Genomic DNA, 23483 nt, shown 5'->3' with positions numbered 1-23483 from the left:
CCTATTAAGGGCAGAAATGGCACTTAAAAAAACTTTTTATTTATAGATCACTTTTTAATAAAACTTTGCAAGTATATGTATATATGTGTGCTTATTTCAAATGTGGAATTATTTTTTTTTGTGTGAAGTGTAGTTTCCAAAATACTAAATATTTTATGTGCCTTTTAGACATCAAGCTTTTGTTTTAACTAAAAAAGTTACAAAATAAGAAGCATATCAAAATAATCTGTCATGAAAGCTGATTGCAGTGCAATTCAAATAATGTTCTATACCTACTAAAAGAAAAGTTATAGAATGTTGTACACTTGCCAATGAAATTCTAGATTGAAATCGACTCACACACAAATGTTCAACGTACTATAACTTTTGATCTCATTGCTTTAGAACATCATTTTTGTTGCGCTACACACAGCACTGATTCGAGGTTATTGTGATATGTCAACTTACTTTGTAGCCCTCCAGTTTAAAAAAAAAAAATTGCTCCCCAAAAGGTGCTTGAAATATTTTGAATTTAAAAACACCTTATACAAGAAAAATAATTGCATATTTAAAATCAGCACACATGTACACATAAGCTCGCCAAGTTTCATCAAAAACAATCAAGAAACAAAAAAGCTTTTTTCAAGCTTTTAGCAGGCAGCTTATACTTTTGCAGATTCTTTTATACCTTCGCGGGCCTACTGATGTATGCTGAGGGGGGAAGAAGTGTCCACAACGTGCATACGTGGGTGTTGGGGTCAGATTTATGTATATGTACTTTTTTCTAGCAATAGAATCTTTTAGTTGTGAATCATGGAATATTTTATAGCGCAATGGGTTAGATATGAACAGAGAAGGGACACAGCACTGAACTCTCAACTGAAATTTATAAAGAAAAAGAAAGGACATATATAGGAGACAATGAGTCATCGAAACTGCGCTTGGGAACATGTTACAGCGCAACGTGCTCCATGTCTTGTCTAACAGGAAGTTATATTCTTCATCCTGATGAGTGATAGATGGATGACTTATGCACTTTTTATTCATCTTTATTTATTTATTTCAATACCCTCAGGGCTCGAGGGCATTACGGAGGGGAGTGGGTTACATTTTTAACACAACATAATGAAAAAACGGAAAATTGGTGGTTACATGGATCAGTGAAAGAAACGTGAAAGAAACCAACAAGAAATAGTGCAAATTATAAGAACAAAAACAGGTGTTAAAGAACTACAAAGCTCAACGGGTCTAGTACTTAAAAAAAAAAACTAAGACCTAAAAATTATGGCGACAAGTTAGTTATAGCAGCCTCAAACATAGAGTTATTAGTAATCTCGACTACAGATTGGGGAAGGTGATTCCAACTTGCTGACGTACGGGGGATGAATGAATTGTAAAAATGGTTGGTGTGGCATGTGGGAATGCCAACCTTATGATGATGGTCGATGCGAGCGGATACATAAGAAGAAGGGGTTATCAATTTATTCTTAAGGACTGAATTGTCATAATATTGTTACGTGGAAAATAACAGTTGTCAGTCCGCAGCCACAACGCAGCTCACCGACAACGTCCACTTCTTCACTCTCAGTCTGAGGCACCTTACTTGGGTATGCCCCACTATGCCCTCTTTCAGTCAGACGAAATCACGTAACGCGACCCCCGGCGGCAAAAGCGCCGACCCGGCGAGTTTACGGGGCCACAGCAGGAGCAGTGTGGTAACGCTTGAGCCTTGATACGTGGACGATGTCCCTTGACAGCAGAGCAGAAGAGGTTGATGGATTATCAGGGACAATTTCATATGTAGTGTCGGTCACTCGTCTAAGCACGCGGTATGGGCCTGTGAAACGAGAGAGAAGTTTTTCTGAAAGGCCTGCATGTCGCGTAGGGGACCTAAGAAGAACGAGGGAGCCTATTGGAAAGTGTTCGTCGCGATGCCGCTCATCGTAACGATGCTTCTGCGAGTCTTGGGACGCCATTAATCTGCTGCGGGCAAGCTGACGAGCGTGGTCAGCTCGGGTAATAGTGTTGCGTGCATATTCAGAAGTAGACTGCACAGCGGCTGGCAGGAAGGTATCTAACGGCAATGTTGGTTCGCGTCCAAACAGAAGGTAAAATGGCGAGTACCCGGCAGTGCCATGCCGGGAGGAATTGTATGCGAACGTCACGTAGGGTAGTGCAAGGTCCCAATCACGATGGTCGGCCGAGACGTATTTCGATAGCATGTCTGTCAGGGTGCGGTTTAAACGTTCTGTAAGCCCGTTTGTCTGTGGGTGGTATGATGTCGTGAGCTTATGTTGGGTAGAGCAGGAACGCAGGATATCGTCAACCACTTTCGAAAGGAACGTACGGCCTCGGTCTGTCAGCAGTTGACGAGGGGCTCCATGCACTAAAATGAGATCGCGTAGTAGAAAATCAGCGACGTCTGTAGCGCAGCTTGTTGGCATGGTTCGCGTAACTGCATAACGGGTCGCGTGATCCGTAGCCACCACGACCCACTTGTTTCCGGAGGCGGATGTTGGGAAGGGACCGAGAAGGTCCAAACCAACACGGAAGAATGGCTCCGATGGGATGTCGATGGGCTGAAGATATCCGGAAGGTAGTCCCGACGGCTTTTTGCGACGCTGGCAAATTTCACAAGCGTTGACCAAGCGACGTACAGAGCGTGAAAGGCCAGGCCAGTAGAAGCGGCGGCGCGCACACGGTCATATGTGCGAGAGACACCAAGGTGACCCGCGGTTGGCGCGTCATGGAGCTCGCGTAGGACTGTGGAACGCAGGTGCTTTGGTATGACCAGAAGTAGGCCGCGACCATTGGGCGATAAATTACGCCGATATAAGGTGTGTTCCTTTAAGATAAACATGCGAACAGAAGCGTCTTGCGGTGAAGATTCGAGCTGTTGTATTAGGCGGCTGATATCCGGATCGCGACGCTGCTCGTCCCCGAGATGAAGCAGCTGGGAGATGGAAAGGATGCAGCCCACAGAATCAGTGCTTGTAGGATCGCAGTCGACCACAGGGTAGCGTGACAGACAATCCACATCTTTGTGCAGTTTTCCCGATTTGTACACTACGGTGTAAGAATACTCCTGGAGGCGGAGTGCCCAGCGGGCGAGACGACCTGTGGGATCTTTGAGGGAGGCGAGCCAGCAGAGAGCGTGGTGGTCGGTAAGAACTATAAATGGTCGGCCGTATAAGTAAGGGCGAAATTTCGTGACTGCCCACACCAGCGCTAGGCATTCGCGCTCTGTGATGGAATAATTACGCTCCGAGGTGGACAGCAGCCTGCTGGCATAAGCTATCACGGGATGCTGCCCACGTTGTCGCTGAGCTAACACAGCCCCTATTCCGTAACCGCTGGCATCGGCGCGCACTTCGGTCGGTGCCGTAGGGTCGAAGTGAGCCAGCACAGGAGAAGAAGTGAGCAAAGTGGTCAGGTCGGAAAATGCTGCTGCTTGCGAGGGACCCCAGGTAAACGTCTCATCTGCTTTGAGTTAGGGGCCGAGCGATTTCCGCGAAGTTCTTGATGAACCGCCGAAGATAGGAGCAGAGCCCCACAAAGCTGCGGACATCTTTAGCAGTTTTCGGCACAGGAAAGTCCTTCACAGCTCGAACTTTTTCTGGGTCAGGCTGTACACCATAAGCGTCAACAATATGTCCAAGTATTGTAATGCGACGGCGACCAAACAGGCACTTGGATGAATTCAGCTGAAGGCCGGCGAGACGGAATACATCAAGAATTTTCGACAGTCTCTCAAGGTGCGCTTCAAAAGTGGGAGCAAACACAATCACGTCATCCAAACAACAAAGACACGTAGACCACTTGAATCCATGGAGCAGGGAGTCCATCATTCGTTCAAAGGTGGCGGGGGCATTACATAAGCCGAAAGGCATGACTTTGAATCGGTAGAGGCCATCGGGTGTTACAAAAGCCGTCTTCTGTCGGTCCATGGGGTCCACGGCAATCTGCCAATAACCAGAAGGAAGATCGATGGAAGAAAAGTAGGCGGCACCATGGAGGCAATCAAGGGCGTCGTCAATGCGGGGCAGAGGGTATGCGTCTTTCTTGGTGATGTTGTTAAGGTGGCGATAGTCCACACAAAATCGCCACGATCCGTCCTTCTTTTTAACTAATACCACCAGGGATGCCCAGGGACTGGAGGATGGTTCAATAATGTCCTTCGCTAGCATCTTGTTCACCTCCTTCTGAATTATGCTCCGCTCAAAAGCAGACACTCTGTAAGGACGGCGGTGAACAGGGTTGGCATCACCTGTGTGTATGCGATGCTGGAAAAAGGACGTCTGGCCAAGAGGTCGGTCACCAAAATCGAAAATATCCTGGTAGGCCTCGAGAAGATGTTGTAGGGCTTCAACTTGCGGAGGCGGAAGATCAGTGGCGATCATGTCTACAATTTGACGGCTGCCTGAATGTGTTGCGAGTGATGTGCGCTGCGGTGAAACAAGTGTGTCTAAGGCAAGCACTTCAATTTGTGAATCGAGCAACGGACACAGGTGGGCCACAGAAATGCCTTGTGTAAGCACATGATTCATGTAGCCGAAATTCACAAGAGGTAGACAAGTTTTGTTATCTGTGATGCTGAGCACCGTGTAGGGCACTGCAACATTGTGCGCAAGGAGTACGTCGGTGAGAGGCGTAGCGTAATAGTCACCGTCGGGCACAGCTGGTGAGCACAGAAAATCGACGTACGTCACAGTTTTGGAGGGCAGGCGAACAAAATCGCTGCATTGTAATCGGCATGTAGGTTGGTACGGGGCGGCACTGATTTGTGGCAGTTCAAGGCGGAGCACACCAGCGGAGCAATCAATCAGAGCAGAATTGGCGGCAAGAAAATCGAGGCCTAGTATGAGGTCGTGGGGACATGTTGCAAGCACGGTAAAAAGGACGACCACTTGATGACCTGCTACGGTAAGTTGAGCTGTACACATACCGACGACAGGGACTTTTGCACCATCTGCAACTTGGACGACACTGGTCAAGGGGGCATGAGGACCTTCTTCATGCGACGACGAAAACGCGAACTTATAATATAGACGTGAGCGCCCGTATCTATCAAAGCTTCAACAGGTGTGCCATCAACATATACTTTTAGGGTGTTCCGGTTCAAACGTAAGGGCAACAGAGGATTTTTGGGTAAGGTCGACAGGGCAGCTTCATCTCCAGAAGCTGCGCAGCCTAGTTTTCCGGGGACATGCGGCGGTTGAACGATGGCGAGGGAGAGCGGGGACGAGTGTTTGAACGAGAAGGGCAGCTTTGAGGCGGTGGCGACGACGGGGCAGAGTGGCCGTAGTCCTCAGGGGCAGTAAATGCTGTAGACTCAGTGCGGGTCGGATAACGGTGGTTTGGTGGACGGAATGAGTTATTGTAAGCGGGGTACGAGCCAGAAGACATAGATGGCCATTAGCTGCGGCAGTAACGAGCGATGTGTCCTGCGCAACCACAGCGGAAGCAGATTGGCTTATCATCAGCTGTTCGCCATTCAGACGGGTTCCTGGTTCGAATAGAGTACAGACGGCGACGTCTCATGTCCACAGAAGCTATCGAGGGACCAGTATTATCCATTGTGGATGCAGTGGACAGGATACCAAGGTTAGCGAATTCCTGGCGGAAAACAGCCTGGATCAAGGCGACAGCTGGCGTTGAGGCGTCGGGCAACGTCAGTTTGTTGTTAGCCGGGTAAGCGGCCTCGAGTTCACGTCGGACGATGCGCGTCACGTCTTCGGTTGTAGACGGATGACAAGGAGTGGCTTCGCAAGACGACGTTGCCGCGGTGTTGGGTAGGCGCTGAAACTGCTGCAAAATGCGTCGACTCTTCGCCTGCTCGAGACGGCGGCACTCTTTGATCACGGCGTCGATGGTCGTTACGTTGGTAAATACAAGCAATCTGAGCGCATCGTCGGCAATTCCTTTTAAAACGCGCGAAATCTTGTCGGCCTCAGTCATGTTGGGATCGGCCCTTTGACTCAACGCTAAGACGTCTTGAATGTAAGTCAAGTAGGGCTCAGTGGACGTCTGTGTACGTACAGCCAATTGCTTTTGGGCATCAAGCTGTTGACCAAACGGGTTGCCAAAAAGGTCGCGGAGCTGTTGTTTAAACATTTCCCAGCTTGTGCTTTCGTGCTCGTGGGTCTCAAACCAGATGCGAGGGGTCTTGTCAAGATAGAAAATGACATTCGCAAGCATAACGGTTGGGTCCCAGCCATATTGCTTGCTGATGCGCTCGTACATGCTGAGCCACTTGTCCACATTCGCGTTGTCCTCTCCAGTAAAGGTACCGGGATCACGGGGTTGCGTTAGGGCGACCTACCAGGTTGCTGTCGTTGCTGAGGTAGGTGGCGAAGCCGTATCCTCACTCGGAGCCATGGTAGCAGACTTAAGGAGGCATCCACTGCGTAGCTCCGTTGTCAGAAGAGCACCCAGCACTTCCACCAAAATGTTACGTGAAAAATAACAGTTGTCAGTCCGCAGCCACAACGCAGCTCACCGACAACGTCCACTTCTTCACTCTCAGTCTGAGGCACCTTACTTGAGTATGCCCCACTATGCCCTCTTTCAGTCAGACGAAATCACGTACAATATATCTTGTGAAACAGGCAGAGGCGAGATATTTCCCTACGTTGTGAGAGCAGAGGTAATGATAAAGTTGTTTTCATGGAAGTGACGCTGGAGGTGCGATGGTAGTTAGAAAGAATGAAACGAGCAGCTTGACTCTGGATGGATTCAAGCTAATGAATGAGTGTTTCTTGGCTGGGGTCCCACACAGATGCAGCATATTCTATTTTGGAACGGACTAATGATTTATACAGAAGTAATTTTACTGGAAAGGAAGAAAGATGAAAATTACGGCGTATAAAGCCCTGCGTGCGATTAGCGTTATTGGTTACATGTGTTACATGCATCTTCCAGGAAAGATCAGAAGTGATGAGTATGCCTAGCTATTTGTAACATGACACAGGTTCTAGGTTAATATTATTAAGATGATAAGAGGGCAATGTTGTACTGTGACGTGAAACGCGCATGTGCTTGCATTTGTTAGTGTTTAACTCCATGTTCCACGTGTTAGTCCAGTCACGAACACGGTTTATATCTGATTGACGAAGATAGACGTCGTAGTCGCTGTTAATAACACGGTATATAACATAGTCGTCAGCGAACAGGTTTATTGATGAACATAGATTATCAGGTAAGTTGTTAATGTAGATGAGGAAAAGCAAAGGTCCCAGCACAGAGCCTTGAGGCATGCCCGATTCAACTGCAGAAGTGATGGATGAAATGTTATTCACAGTGACAAATTGGGAACGATCAGTGAGAAAAGAGTGAAGCCATTGAAGAACGTTCGGATCGATGTTAAGTTTCCTGTGTTTTAAAAGAAGCAGTTGATGAGAAACCTTGTCGAACGCTTTTGAGAAGTCTAGGAATATGCAGTCGATAATGGAACCCCTGTCAAGAATGGAATTCAGGTCATGTGTGAATGTCAAAAGTTGTGTTTCACATGAAAATTACTTGCGAAATTCATGCTGGTGATCTGTAAAAAAAGGAGTTTGACTGTAGAAAGGATGCGAGATGAGAGCAAATAACATTTTTCATAACTTTACAGGAAATGCATGTGAGTGAGATTGGTTCATAATTTTATGGAGAATGCCTATCCCCAGACTTGTGCAAGGGAATCACCTTCCCTACCTTCCAGTCTTCCGGAATGCAACCGGTATGAAGCGATTGATGAAATATATTAGCGAGAATAATGGCACTGTGTACTTTAGTACTAATTAAAAACTTTGAATTGATGCCATCTACACCACATGATGACGAAGCTTTTAGATTTTTTATGATTTTTTCTTTTGATGCTGCCGGTATAGACCGGCAGCATCAAAGACAATGGGGTCCGTTGTTAGGAAATCCGAACTAGCATATATGGGAGTTACGGAACACACATTTTGTAAAAAAGCAGAAACAAATACAGAGTTTAGATCATTTGCGGACTTATCAAGTTTGATTATGCAAATGTTTGCATCTTTAAGGGTGATTGAGGAATTGTCTCTTTTGTTCACTACATTCCAAAATTGCTTGGGGTTGGTAATTAAAAGAGATGGTAATGTAGAATGTAGTATTGAAAAATGAATCCTTGGCATCTCTAGGGCTTGTTTCTATTCCATAGCTACCGCCTGATAATCACTCCAACGTTCTTGAGTGCTAGTTACCTTTGCAGAGCTGAAAATGCGTTTTTTCTTATTGCGTAGTCGTTTAAGCGATTGACTGAACCATGGTGATTGCAGGTTAGATGTGATGACTATGCGTGGCACATATTTTTCTATGAGTGATAGAACCTTTTCTTTGCATAAAGTCCAGTTAGTATTCACGGAGCGATCATAAACGTTGTGCATATAATCACTTAAAAAAGCTGAAAGATCATGATTAATAGCATCAAAATCTGCACGCTTATAGTCCCAGATATATTTTTTGTGGTTTCTACTGTGAGGTACTGTGCAGGTGAAAGAAAAATGAAGCAGCAAGTGGTCGCTTAGCCCCTGTAAGTAGGATATGGTATGGAAAAGATCAGGCGCAGTGGTGAGCACTAAATCTAAGATGTTAGATGTGGTAGGAAATGTGGTGGTAGGAGATGTTAGGTGTGGTAGGAAATAGGAGATGCGGTAGACGTAGATCTTGTTGCCTGTGTCATTAGCTGGGACAAGTTAAAATCGTTGCGAAAATTCAGAAACGCGTCTCCCGCTCCGGAGAAAGAATGACAAGTAGAATGCACGTTTGACCAAACTATATTCGGGAAATTGAAGTCGCCTAGTAAAAAGAGCGAACTATTCGGATACCGTACTGTTAGCATGGAAATGACATTATGAAGCTTGTCAACAAAAGTGGATGAACAGGATGGTGGTCGATAACAAGCGCCCAATATCAACTTCTTGGAACACGATTGTATTTCAACCAAAACAAGTTCCAAAGCACTACTAAAATGAATTGGAAAAGATGAAATCGTGTCTGAGACCGCGATAAGCACACCGCCGCCACACGAACACCTCTGTCACAACGGTAAATGTTGTAGTGTTTTTTGCAATCAAATAATTCACTGTTATCAACCTGCGCAGACAACCAGGTTTCATTAAGGCATATTATGTCGGCATTAGAAGTATTGATAACAGACTTGTTATTGGATTTAATGAAAAAAAGCTTTGGCTATTTCACGCGTGCGCTGAACCACATGTCTATATTTGATGGAAGTTTTCTGCAAGTAAGGCACACATCCGCATGATCTACAATGCACTGCAAAATGAGACATAATTGCAGCACCTGATAGTGACAGCTCATGCTCTCGTAAGCGCACGTTAATGCACCAGCCTGTTGTCTATTTATTCGCAGCCGCAAGATAGTGGAAAGGCATAAACTACGCCAGTAGCACAAGGCACATATTTGTGGACATGATTGGAGACACATTTTTTCTCTTTCCCTGGCTGCTGACACAACGCTCTATCCACTAAGGCATACAGATTACCAACTTATTGCGCGCTGGGAACAGCACGTTTACGCCATAACGAGCACCAATGTTTTTCAAACCATGCGTAGTTCTGCGTGTTTATGGAATAACTGCATGCTGTAGAATAGTCCACGATGAACATCCACCAACTCGCGATTCTGTTTCAGTTGTGAGTTGATGCCTCTGTCATTGCCATTCTTGTCCTTCTCGCGCTTTTATTATTTTATCAGTCCCAGCTAGCTTGCCTTTATGTGTAATCTTCGCTCAAAACGGGTTCACGGCAATACCCATACCAGACACTATTCTTCTGTGCCAGAATGAAATGACACATTAACTGGCTGATAATGCCTTGCGCTTATTTGAGCATTCGCTATATTTCTGCCTTGCTCGGACGATCACAGCTGTACCGTGCACTCTGTGGGCTCTCCTGTTGAATGTGCTCTGTCTTCTCTGTGGGGCATTGATGTGGATAGCTCTGTGTCGAGGCCTATTGCCTGCCTGCGATTGTGTGGATTAAGCAAATGGTGTCGATACTGGCACTTCGTGGGCGCACTATAAAACGTATTTCTATCACACTGTTGCCTACAGCCACGGCCACTCATTTCATGCTAGGTTGTTTCCCTTGTTGAGAGCACTGCTGTACTCTAGCACTGTTGTGTTTATATTTTTTTGTGGGCTTCGTGTAAATGTTAGAAACATTACTCACACCATATGCGTCCTTTCGTCTTCTCTTTCTGAGCCTCATCTGTGTTGTACTATGTTGTGAGTGTATCCCACTCCCCTCTGTAATGCTGTCAGGATAATGAAATAAATACTCAGATGCCCTATCGACAGCTCAAATTTTTCTTCAGCTTTTCAGAACTGTGTAACTTTGTTATTCTAAACTACTAATACTTTAGTAAAATGGGACATGTGTGTTCAAATGTAGAAGCTGAAATTGTGCCTGCATTGTGTTGGCGAAAATGCAATCAAGAGCCTCATACTCAACCCAAGCATGTTTCCAGTTCAAGGAGCATTGAAAGTAAACCTGTTGGTGCAGGTGGTTGCCACGGCAACAACACAACAGGTGGCTCCTGCAACGTCCCCCCCACAGACGAGTCCACAGGCGACCGTGGTCCAGGTGTCAGCGACCAATGGCACTCCTCACTTCATTGCCGTTGCAGGTGGGAGGCTCCCGTTGTGAGGACATGGTTTTTCCAATAGCCCGCTTCTCTGATTGATGATGGATTTATATGTGGGGTTTAACGTCCCAAAACCACCATATGATTATGAGAGACGCCGTAGTGGAGGACTCCGGAAATTTGGACCACCTGGGGTTCTTTAACGTGCACCCAAATCTCAGCACACGGGCCTACAACATTTCCGCCTCCATCGGAAATGCAGCCGCCGCAGCCGGGATTCGAACCCGCGACCTGCGGGTCAGCAGCCGAGTACCTTAGCCACTAGACCACCACGGCGGGGCACGCTTCTCTGATTCCACCCGTGCTCATTTGTAGGGCACCTCATCAATCTGCTGGCATATCCTCTTCAGGTGCAAATTGTGATGCACTGTCTGCGAATGTGTCAAATTCACATAACAACTCCAAGGCACTCAATATTGCATTCCAAGAAAGAAAATGTAGGAATGTGTTGTCTTATGTGAGTTTCATTTATTAGTTGTAATTAGCATGCAATTTAAAATTCCAATTATGCCATAGTCAGTCACTTTGCCTTGTGATATAGAATGAATTAAATCACCGGCTCCAGATAGTGTGCACAACGAGTGTTTGTATTCATATGGAAAACAATTTTGACATTGGTCTCAAAACGTCTAACAGCCGTTGAACTACGTAGTGCCTTCACCAAAGTCATCGGCTACAGTCGTGTCCAGCAGCACACTGAGGTTATGTCTATGCTCACTTGATCCAGTGAGCAACTATATTGTTGCTCTCCTTTTTCGCGTCTAGTTTGCACAGAAGCAGTGTAAACAATGTGTTAGCCACCGCCGCTGAAGTATGCAGTCCTGCACTGGAGGCTGGGCTCGCAGTGCACTTCCACTTGGGTTCATTTTCTTTTCATTTTATTCTCACCAGTGCTTCGGTAAGGGAGGAACTAGAAGTACCAACAGGGAAACCAGTAAGTGTCAATTTTGTGAAAAGTTTGTTCAGACATGGCACAAAACAAGTTGCCACTCCTGGCAACTGTTTGAGCTGTGTCAAAGATAGCTTGTCCTCAGTTGATTCTTTATTTGTTGTCCTGATGACCTTGGTTCCCTGGGCATTGAATATTTCATCTGAGCCATTAGTATCAAGTGGCCATAGAGGTGACAGGAATATATGTGCGAGCTTGTTTCCATATGGCAGATTTCATCTGCCACAGCGACACCTTGATTCTGAACTGAAGACTAGCTACAGTTACTGTTGCAAATGAGGTCACCTGTCAAAAGTGTACAGTGCAAATCAGTGCGCATGTAGACCATTCTCGATGTGGCACAAAATTCTCTGGGTCAAAGTATATGACTGCAGTCATTTAGCCTTCCTTAAAGGGAACTTTGTAGAACTCAAAAACAGGGGTCACAGGTGGGGCCCTAAATAACGCTGTTTTGGACCTGACATTTGGGCAGCAAGTCTGAAAAATCGATATTGAAGAATTTCAGCATCCGAAATTTCAGACATTCTTATGCGTGGACACATGTATGAGGCAAATGAGGAGCTCTATGCTCTTATGGGAGCACACTCTTGTCCACCGCCACTTCGGTTGGGCCTCCACAGAAGTTAAAGAAGAGGTTGGGGAAGTAGTGTCCTTTCCTTCCACCTGTCAAGTGTTGTCAATGTCATATTGATTATGCCAAATCATGCACTTGATTGCAATTCAGCCCCTGCATTGCTTCATTCTGTATGCGAGGCTAGGGAATAGTACCATCTTTCCAGCGCTTCACCAGCCCAGTCAAAAGAAATGCATTCATGTTGCTATATCTTGAAGGGGGACATGGCACTTAAAACTATTTTTGTTATTTATGAAGGCAAAGCGATGAAGGTTGGCCTGCACATGTGATTTGTTTTGCTTATTTCATAAATGAAAATGGTTTTGAGCAATCTGCAATACTTGACAGACTCTCATTGTCATCCCAAGATTGTATAAGGAATTTGACATAAGATCATCAAGATAAGGATATTCACAAGGTCCCATTTCGCGCAGTGAAGCTATTGGTGTAGAAATAAATTAGCGCACATAAACATTTTTGAAATGTTTTGTACATATTCTCTCTTACCAACTTTTACAAAAAGCCAGTTATGAAAATCTGTGCAGACAACTATGGACAGCTTTGCGGCACTTGCCCCCTGATGTAAGTGTGTAAAAGAAAATGGTTGTATCTTTGTTGTGAAATGGCACAGGTATGACTGATAGCAACTGCCCAAAAAATTGAAATCTTAGAAAATGGAGCTCAAGGGAGCTGAAAGCAAAGAAACTCTGTTGGAAGCTGGTTTAATTTTTCATTGAAATACAGCTTTGTGGCTATACTGAGCTCCTATCTGCCCTCTTTGAATACCAATGTCATCCAATATGGGCAATTAGAGGGAAAGTTTAATGATAACGGGAATACAGTGAAATCTCGGTAGAACGAACCCCACAGTAACGAACTTTTCAGATCAACAAACTGTTACAAATTCCCGTGCCGACTGCTGATATTTTTAATGTAAACTTATTTCACTACTATTTACTTCAGAATACCGAACTTTTCAGAATAACGAGCGTTAATTTAGTTCCATGTTATATTAACAATGACCCAGTACTACAAACTTATGTTCTGAGATCCGTCGCGTCCACCGGAGCGGTACGCAAGCAGACGACAAAGCGAACGGACGCCTTGCTTTTCGGAAGACGCGTGAGGAAAAAAAGAAAAACGAAAGGGCGACTTTCTTCTCTTTCTTTTTGTTGAAACGCCGACGCTGCAGGTTTACAAGCGAGCGCAGAGCCGAGGGCAACACGGGAGGGCAAGGTCAGCGAGGCAGAGTTGGAGTTGCGGAGCAGGAAACATGGGCGCGGAAAACCTGAGACAGCGATTGAGCAGAAAACGAAACGCGAGGAATATTCTTTTTTAGCACTTTTTTTCTTCGAAAGAGGTGATTACAGTCGTGACGCTTCAGGCTTTTCTTTAGAGGCCTTCCTTTATCAGTCGTGTTCATTACTTATTGGATACGCAAAGCAATTCGGCATTCACGCTGCCGTGATACTACAAATGAGTTCATCTCTGCTTGCGACGAAGAAGCAGAAGCAGTTTTCGCTATGTGAGACAATGGATATTCTGCGGCGACTATAAGGCAAAAAGCAGGCTGTTGTGACCAAAGAACCGAATCGCACCACAGAAATGTGGATAAGCTGAAGGCCTCCGCGCCGTAAAGTTTGTGCTGGTCGCGTCAAAAAAAAAAAAAAGAAAAACTGACTTCTCTAAAAAAACCTGCTTTTTTTGATGTTTAGTAGTGCATTTATTTATTTGTCATGAAAAACGAGTTCAAGGATTCACCGCTGTGAAGGTAAGTCATTTTGGTCGGTGAAAATTAAGTATTTCTGGTTAATTTTCTAGCTTTCACTATAACGACCTTTCAAAACAACGAACAAATTTCCACGGTCTCCTGAAGCTCGTTATACCGAGATTTCATTGTATGATGGCTCTGTGCCTAGGGAAAGCTGCAGATTTGCATTTTCTTAAGTGCCATTTTCTCATGATTTTTGATGACAGCACACTATTAAAGTGCTTTTTTGCTCAACTTCTGCTGTCTATATTGACCTAATATTTCACCATGACTTAAAGGCCAACTCCGTCGATTTTTCGAAGTCCATGGATTTCAACGAAATTCGCTCGGTACATTCCTTTGCGCATTTCTTTCATTCATGCCATATTACAGGCTTGAGAGATGCACTGATTGTTTGAAAATTAATTTTAAAGATTGCCTCGAAAAGCTCACCCCACTTGCCAGAATCATTGGCAACAAACACTATCTGTGGGGCGTCATATTTGGCATGTCGACGAGAGTGACGCAGTTGATGGCGTCGCTACTTTGACCGCTACAGCATTTATTGTGCTGGCCACGAGTTGACGGCAGCGATGTTTGGCATGGGTATAGCACGGGAAAGCTTTATTCCTTCCTCGGTGGTGTTTGGCCCGGGCTGGTCTGCGTTTCACAGTTTTCATACTCTGCGTCGGCGGTACCAGTATACGGCCTCTGGTTCTTACCAAATAGTGCGTCATACACAGGCAGGGTGCCTGGTTGGGTTTCGGCATCGGTATTTCACCTTTTTGCTCATTAAAAATTATTTTTAAATTTTTTAAGCATTTCAGTTATTGGGCTCATGACAAGAGTGTCTCAGGAATATAGAAACACCATTACCTTGACATGGTGAAAAAATTGCTGCAGTTGGCCTTTAAAACCAGGTCTGAGACTTTCTGGAAAAGTATAATTGAAAAGTTAAACGTTTTGACCATATTTACCATATTTATTATCATGTCTCCTCTTAAGGATACGCTCGGCCAGTGGTTCTCAGCCATGGATGTGTCGGGGACCCCTTGTAGACTAGTGGAATTGATGGTGGACTCCTCGCAGCAGAGGGGAGGGAGGGGGGTACGTAGGTAAATTAACACAACTAGAGCGTGAAACAGGTGCCTTTTATTGCTACCAAAAACATCAAACAAACGGGCCACATCACTTCGTTTTGGGCAGTTCATCAATACGTGGCACAGTCACGCTTAAAGAAAAATGCGGGGGAAGGTTTCGCGGATCATAAAAATGGCTCCATGGACCCTTTTTTGAGAAGCACTGGGTTCGGTGATCCTCTGCAACTTTTTTTTATGTTATTTACATTCAGGGAATATTTGGCTAGATTCAGTTCCCGCTCAAGCTTCAACATTCAAATCCACCACGCCCCATAAATTTTGCTATTTGCACACCTCTTATCTTTGCCTTTAGTGTCCCTTCAAGATGAAAATCTTTATACTGTGAGGAATCGCACAAGAGACAATGTTTGTACTCTGGACTGGCTGTTTTTTATCAGCCGGTCTTCTTTCCAACTGTCCTCGCACCCAAACCCTGGTGTCGCTCTTTGTCATCACACACTGCCATGACTGTGAGCACGTGGGTTGTCGACAATGGTTCTGTGGGCCATGCTGGCTTCATACTTTCGGCCATGCTACGATGTGGCATGTAGATCTGCCATTAGTATGTCTGGTAGATGGCACTGGCTATTTCAGAGTGGCCAAGCTCAGCGATGCTGGAACTCCACTTGGAAGTTCACCAAATATGATTCCGGCAGCCAACATTGGCTATGTCGTTGTGGTTGCAGGTCTCGAATACTCTTCAGTCTGGCTTGTAATGCTGTTAATGACGAAGCTCTAGTTGATGGCGTGGACTGTGTCCTTGTGGTCGCAGTTTGAAGTAGCGTCATGATGTTTGCAATCGCAGATATGATCTAATTTTCCTCCTTCTGGATTTGCATCTTGAGTCGGTACATACTGGCCAAAGGAAGAATGCGACACGACAAGATTGCCATGGGGGGCCGAAAGCATCTCGATCTCGCTGCCTCTCCCTTTGAAATCTTTGAAGTCCGATTGATCATCAGCGATTCTTGTGCGAAAAGCCACTTCCGGCAACACAGTGCTGGTTCAGATGAAGTGGTCACTGACCAGGGGACGGAGTTTCGGAAGATTGCCTTCTTCTGGCTGTGCTCGCTCATACTTGCTCATACTTGGGTCTCCACTTGACGACCCTCGCCGAGTCATCCACTGCTTTGATGTCGTGAGGTGAGCATCACTGCATTCAGCCAATGAATGCGTTAAAAAGGGAAAACCATGCTTAATGCAACTAGGACCTTCTTCCCAGATGGGCCGGCTACCGTGCAGCTTCTCGTCAAGTGAGGGCCCCTTCTCCGACTGTCGCTGGCAGAAAGAGGTCACACTGACATTGTAAAGAGTTGTATGTGGCAAGACTAAGCTCTAAACAAAGCGCTCGTATTTATCCCAAAAGAATCACGATGACTTAAACGTCATCGGGACAATAACGAGGTCGTTTATGCATGAAGGAAAATAATGTATTTACAGGGATGATGGAATTATAATTGTAGTAAGGAAAATAGAACATGGGCTAAGAGTGCTAAAAAAGTAAAAAACTGAAGGTAACAAAGAATGAGTTCACTGGGAGCAACGCGGCGGTCAAGTTCCAGGAAAGGACTGAATGACTGTGGGAGGACACTCAATCCTTGAGTAGCGCAGTAGTTGTGCTGCCAGCCGTGGCCAGCAATGCTGCTCACCACCGAGGTCGCTGACATTGGAATGCGCATGGCCCTTGCCACGCTGCTCCCAAATGCTGGCTGAGGCTTGCTGGGGTAGACGCCAGGCCCGCCTGGCGGGCACGTCCTGGCGACGTTTCAACATACGCGAGGCCCGAGGTGGTCGGCTGGCTGGTTTGGCCCCAGGTGCTTGGACGGCTCGTTTGGCCTCAGGTGGGAGCCTGCTGCTACCTAGAGTCTGGAAGCCAACAGGTCTCTGTTCCTGCACCCTGGTTCTTAGATCGCCAGCCACGTCTGCCTATTCTTTTCCCCTTCCTCTTCAGTCTCCTCCCACCGCGTCTTGCACCACCCTGTGCCCCGATTCCACGTGTTGTCTTCTTTAGGATCTCAGGGCCACTTATCACAGACGTGCTCATGGGATGGTGAGGCTTACGATTGCTTCTGCATTGGCTGCGAATGAGATATGGCCTCGATGTGTATCGGTGATGGTACGATGCTGGTTACAGATGCCAAGCCTAAGGCCAGATGCAGAGAGCCAAAGACCGCTATAAGCTCAATGGCTTGCCTGACAAACCGGTGTTGTGTCTGTTTCTTTGACTATAACACATTGAAATTAAGGGCTTTTTAACTAAATACAATTCGAAAGATCGAAGTAACTATTATATATTCATGTTTATTAAGAAATATCCGTGAAAAAATAATTCGCCAAGCGATGGGAAACAATCTTTTGCCTGGTTTTTCTTGTTGCATTGTGGACGACAAAGTTTTTGTCTATTTTTTAAGGTATTCTATGTGCATTCGTGGACATTTGACATATGGTTATACAGTAAAACCTCATTAATTTGAAGTCACTGGGACCATGAGAAATTTTCGAATTAAACAGAATATACAAAATGTGAAATGCAAGCAACTTGAAATTATTCAAATTACCCAGGACTAGTCGTTTGCTGTGCCGGCTAAGGGTTATGTTTTCTAGCAATACCTGGTCACAGTTTTGTAGCAAACAAGGGGCATTTGCGAGCCTAACGGCTGTCACCACAAAAAAAAAAAAAAAAAATGATCAACTGAAATGCCCGCTTGCAGAAAATAGGATATCCTCACTGCAGCACAGTAATGACATGCGGGCAGCATGCCGCCTGCTCCTTGCTGCATCAGCACGTCATGATGCGACCATTCACCCATTCTTTCTCAAAAAATAAAGAATTTAATAATAGACAGTGTGACAAAATTCGAAATGTGTTTCAGCTGGAAAACATCACCATTGAAGCTTTCTAGCCGAGTTTTCGAAGTAGGCGTTTCAAGCAAGAACTCGGCCAGCTGTGCAAGTGCCCGAATCGCTGGAGCAACTGGCACTCGGAAGTTCGCGTACATCGCGAATTTCTCTAGACTGTCCTTCATTGATTTCTTTAAATTCCCAGAAAGAATGAATAAATTATGATGCGATGCCTGCACCATGATGCGCCATGCTGCCTGCACGTCACCGCTGTATTGCAGTGAATCACGTCTTGTTTTGCACTGGCGCACATTTCAGTCTACCACCAAACCGTTGTTTTTATATATATAACTTTATTTTTCATGCCCGAAGTAGCGAGACAGGGGCGCTTCAGCTACCACGGGTTAGTATCGCTAAAGTACATTGCCTAGTGGCTCTTAAGGGCTGTTGTTTTTCAGGATTTGTGGTGAAATTGGTATCGAGAATTAGTACACTGCACCCAAAGTTTTCTAATTAACCAGATTTGTGCTGACTGTTACTTCAAATTATCTGCTCATACTTGCATTACAAGATACGGGACCATGGAAATACTTCGAATGAAGTGGGATTTCAAAATAACCGAGTTTGAATTAACGAAGTTTTACTGTAGAACATATGAATGATTGGTTTTTCATAGCTGTTTTATAATTAGACTTTTAAACATCCTGGGACAGCAATGTTTGAACGTCACAATTTATCTGATAGTGGCGGACGCCGATGGACAGACACCTGGCACTGTGACACTTCAGCCGACTTCAGCAGTGCACCCTACATATGTCCAGTATGTCGACAGCACTGGAGATCCCAGCCTTTACACCGCCACTAATGGACAGATGTGAGTATTGCAGCTCCGGTTCATTTAGCTGTATTAATGTATCAGAACTAGTCTTCTGTAAATGGTGAATTTTATGTTTGAAGCGAATGGTGATTTTGGTTAAATAATTTGAATGAAGTAATATTAAGAAAAATGGGCTTATTTGTGATGAACCAACTAACCTCCACAATATTTTTAAAAATGGAAACAAAGCCTGTGCAAATGTCATTTGTAATGGTTTAAAAAAATGGAAAAAACGGTGAAATTTAGCAGTCTAGTTGACTGCTACACCTCACCTTGCTACACAACCTGTGTAGCAAGGTGAGGTTAAACCCAGGTGGTGGACAGCTGTGAATTAGTTGTTACCTAGCTTGGTTGTTGCTAGGCAACAATGCGGAAGGCTTTTTTTTTTTTTTTTTTGCGGACGCCCAACATTTTACTTGAGCTTCAAAAGCTTCGTCATTAAACTAGTTTGATGGCACAGAAAATGTATGTAGAATATCTCGCTCACTGTATTTGTTTCCAGGCACTTGCAGTGATTCCACTTCTGCACCAATGTGTGCCAAATCAGATTTACTGCACCATCTTGATAATATCTAGGGCCCCTAACGTTATGCGGTGGAAAACTTGAAATTCTGCAGTTCCAGATAGAGAAACCTGCGAAATTCCGCGGCAACTCTAAACATGCAAAATTCTGAGGGGAATAATGAACAAATGCCAGAAAACACACGTAACAACTTATTTATCACACTTTCAGGCTCGCAACATGCCTGCAATAATTAAAATTGGAGAGAGCTGTTGTGGCACAGCATCAGATAGTGCTTGGTGCTCTCTTCACTTAGAGAGTGACCCTTGTGGGAGACAATGTCACCATAGCGACTAAATGATCTCTCTGCATCAACAGAGTTGATTGGTATCGCCAAGTATTTCAAGGCGATTGATGAAAGGGTTGGAGTAAGCTGCTCCATCCCTGCCCAGAAAGCCAGGATATCAAAGTCTGCTCCTGGATTTTGTTTCTTCGACACAAATGGAGCCAGGTCCCTGTCACTGGTCTTCAGTTCTTGTGCAGTCTTCAGGTAAATCTGCCATTAGGCAGCTAGAGCAAGTGATTCTTCTGCAAGCTGAGGCACGCCTGTCAACTCTGTCTTCTTCTGTGAAAGACACCAAACTTGCAGAGGATCCAAGAACCTAACGTCTTTGAAGAATTGCCACGTATTGGACTTCTCCAAGTATACCTGTGCTTTGTTGGCGACTTTGGTCATTGCAGCCTTCATCTTTTCAATTTGATTGGCCACATTATGTGCAACATTTTCTCTCTTCAGCTGTGTTGCAAAATCCTCCTTTGAAGTTGCTTCAAGATACCACCAAAGCGTTAACAATGCATTGTACGCTTTGTGGCAGGCTATGCGCTGACCTTCTGCTGATTTCAGCAAGCTGGAAACTTTTTCCCAAATACCGTAATGCACCGCATGCTGTACCTGATCTCAGTCGAGTTTTCACTAAGCAGTTTCAGAAGAGAATGAACACACGCTGCTTCACCATACTTCTGGTGGACTTGCTGAAGCAATGAAGGATAGTGCTCGAAGTAGGCAGAATGTTGTTCTACAGCCTCAATCCATGAATTCCACCTGCTTTGGACTGGTGCTGGCGGTGCTTTGGCACACTGAACTCTGCACTCTTCCAGATGCGATTTGTAGAAAGCTCTCTTTCTACTCGACAGAGGGAAGGCCTTCTTCATGCAAGCGACAAACTTGTTCACTGAGGGAAAAGATGCCTGCAGTGTGCTGCCAACAATGTTCACTGTATGGGTTACACACGTAACGTGAACAGCACCTTCACAAAGTGGCTTTATGCACTCCTTAAAGGACTTCATCATGTAAGTGGCGTTATCGCTAACAAAGCCCGATACATCCTCAAATTCAACTCCATACCTCGTGAGTGTTCTTGTCACGATGCGTCCAATGATGGATGAGTTCACTTCATCCATGAATTTCACTTCCACAAGTACAGGTTGTAGTGCAGCATTCGCCGTTTTGGCCGACTGAACGAACAGCACGTTCACAACCGATTTTAATCGGTCGTCGGTGGTTTCGTCTATAATTACAGAAACTGTGGTGCCTTGAAACATAACTATCAAATTTGCCTCGTGCTTCTCGAACAATTCTGGAAGTCGCCGGCGGAGCTCGTCAGATCCAGGCACGGATCTGCCATTCCGAACGTGTGTCTGCAGAAACGTTCTCAGTTTCGGATTGTCCACCTTCTCAAGGGGAATATTTGCGGATATCAATGCATCCAAGAACTTGAGCACAACATCGTTCCTCACTTCACTAGCTGTGATTGCGGATTCCAGCGTTTGCAGTCTACTTTGCTTCTTCGGTGCTCCTGAACCTCCGGCTCCGTCTTCCGATGGTTCTTCGCCGTTTTTTGCTTAGAGGAGTCCCTTGTTCCGACATTCTTGCAATGACGATTGGTTTTTATGTGCTTCTCAATAGTTGATTTGCGGCGATGGTCAACTGCTCTTGCGCAAGCCCGGCGAAAAAGCACACCTCCATCTTCGTAAAACTCAGCGTGCTTGTATTCTCGAGCGCGTTCCATGGCAGTCTTTTTACTTAAATGTGACCCTGGATGCGCCATGTCTATTCACGCATCGATCTTCAACCAAAGCTTGGGTGGCTAGAACGACCAAAGCAAACGAGAACAAGGCACACGGCACACGTGCAGTTGCAAAAGCGAGTATGTTGGATTGATAGGTGACTACGGCTACTTACGGTTACCGTTAAGCCTTGTTATCAGTGGCGGTTTAAATTTTTCTATTAACTAATAAATTATATGAGCGCATTGATTGGCCGACATCTAATGCAAACTTTTTTTTTTTTTTTTGTGGTCAAAAAAAGAGTATGAAGAGATTGCCTCTGCGTTTTCATCGAGTACGAAACCGGAACCGCCTTCGCGACAGCGCGTTGCGAGCAAGGAGGGTGGTTGCGAGCATGATTGCAAGTTCGTCACACAGCCCCATTTCGCGCTAGACTAGTCATATCTGTTCTCAAAGAAGTGCCTCGCCCATTTTACAATCAAATCTCATACCAAAAACAAGTTATTTCACATACTACAGCGATGTCAATTCTTCATTGCACGCCCGAAAACCTGTTAGCTGGCATTGCAAACAAACTAACGACTTTTCGCATTCCCGTTAAGAAAAAAATGTAATTCCGTGATTTTTCACGAAATCCACCTGTTTTTCATATTTTTGCCGAAAAACCTAAATTCCGTGATTTTTTGCAAAATTGCGGAAAGCAATGGGTCTTAATAATATCAACGGAAATTCTGCTAAACTGCGCCAAACTCTCGGGTTTGAGGGCACCTATCAGTGAAAATAGCCACGCGTGCTGCTTATATATAAGGCTGCCGAAATCACAGCCACGTCCGAAGAAATATTTCACTGAATAAACAGTAGCCGTGCATGCGTCCCTATAGTAATCTCTGATGCTATGCTCAGTGCCGACACAGCTTCCATTGTGTAATTTGACTCAACGACAAAACGGGCTCTTCGCATAGGCTCGTGACGCGTAGGCCAATCAGTAGAATGTAAGCGTGGGGGCGATTCATCGGTGAAAACCGTCACTTCCAGAAACACTGGTGATAGCTCATTTCAAGAGTCACACTGCAAGTAATTATAGCAATTTTCACTAATACCTGCATGTGTGCTGCCAAAATGTCATCACATTCATTTCTTTTGCCTGCTAAGTCTCCCGGATTTTGACAGTTTTTTCCGGTTGTACAGTTGTCATGAAAATCTCCCGGAAATTGAAATTTCTGTGCGTGATCTGGCCGCATTGACAAAAAAGCAGCTCTATCCGCTCCAGGCTTTTTGAACCTACCCCATTTTGCTATAAACGAGTTCAAGAGGCGTTCATGCAAACGTACAGTATAAACTCTGATGCGAAACCGGGGCAGGTACGATTTCTTGAAATTCCCCAGCCCCAAATTTTACTATGTTCATTGGGCCTCAATTTGGATGTTCCGAACACATTTCCTAATCGTGGCGGGTGATAAAAACTTTAGTACGTAAACCGTCGAGAAGACTGAGAGGAGCGTACTCAAAGCTTTGAAAGTACACGTGCGACCGGCGCACGCGCTGTCTTCTACCGTGCGTCTGATTGTCCTTGCCACAACCGCTGTGGAAGAAACCGTGGTCGCTCCCGACACGATCATGTATGGTGATGACGTAACTGACAGAACCCCGGAAGTGTGCTCAACCAGTCAAAGCAATGCTGCTTTCTGTGAACTCTGCGTACAAAACTGTGGCAGATGCTATCGTAGATGGCATAAAACGACTTAGTTTTGAAGGCACGTGTGCAGCCAAGCGCATGGGGGTTGGAAAATGAACTACCGTTTGCCGCAACCGTCGGCACAAAACCGCGGTCGCGGCGGCGCGATAGCGATCTTGGAGCTCGGAGGGCAAGCAGTGGTAAGATAAAGGCAGTGAATACGTAAAAAAAAAGAAGTTAGTTTTGCTGCGAGGGCGAAGCAATAAATGTGATAGCAACAGCTTGGAATGTAACTCTGAGAACGGCAAGCAGATCGAAACGTGCGGCGCACTGCTCGCACACAAATGACGCACGAGAACGATACACGCAGGACAAGAGCGAACTAACAACATCTACCGCTGAACACGTATC

The 23483-nt window shown here is 45.3% G+C and overlaps 1 protein-coding gene and 1 pseudogene across 6 annotated transcripts in view; one reads left to right on the top strand and one right to left on the bottom strand.

Annotated features, from left to right (window-relative positions):
• The window catches only part of LOC119180874 (transcription factor RFX3), a 327700-nt gene that overhangs the window by 21110 nt on the left and 283107 nt on the right, over positions 1-23483 (top strand). For 5 of the 6 annotated variants that reach the window (XM_037432010.2, XM_075882891.1, XM_075882892.1 and 2 more), the window contains exons 3-4: positions 10518-10641; positions 18696-18825. In XM_037432010.2, the coding sequence (XP_037287907.1) occupies positions 10518-10641; positions 18696-18825 (254 nt within the window). The remainder of the gene's footprint in view (positions 1-10517; positions 10642-18695; positions 18826-23483) is intronic. The other variant, XM_037432011.2, reaches the window with a different exon arrangement.
• LOC142784496 (uncharacterized) lies at positions 19083-21902 on the bottom strand (annotated as a pseudogene).

The sequence above is a fragment of the Rhipicephalus microplus genome, unplaced genomic scaffold, assembly GCF_043290135.1.
Source record: "Rhipicephalus microplus isolate Deutch F79 unplaced genomic scaffold, USDA_Rmic scaffold_14, whole genome shotgun sequence".
NCBI classification, from domain to species: domain Eukaryota; kingdom Metazoa; phylum Arthropoda; class Arachnida; order Ixodida; family Ixodidae; genus Rhipicephalus; species Rhipicephalus microplus.
The sequence above is the reverse complement of the archived record's forward strand: the minus strand, read 5'-3'. Positions and strand labels throughout refer to the sequence as shown.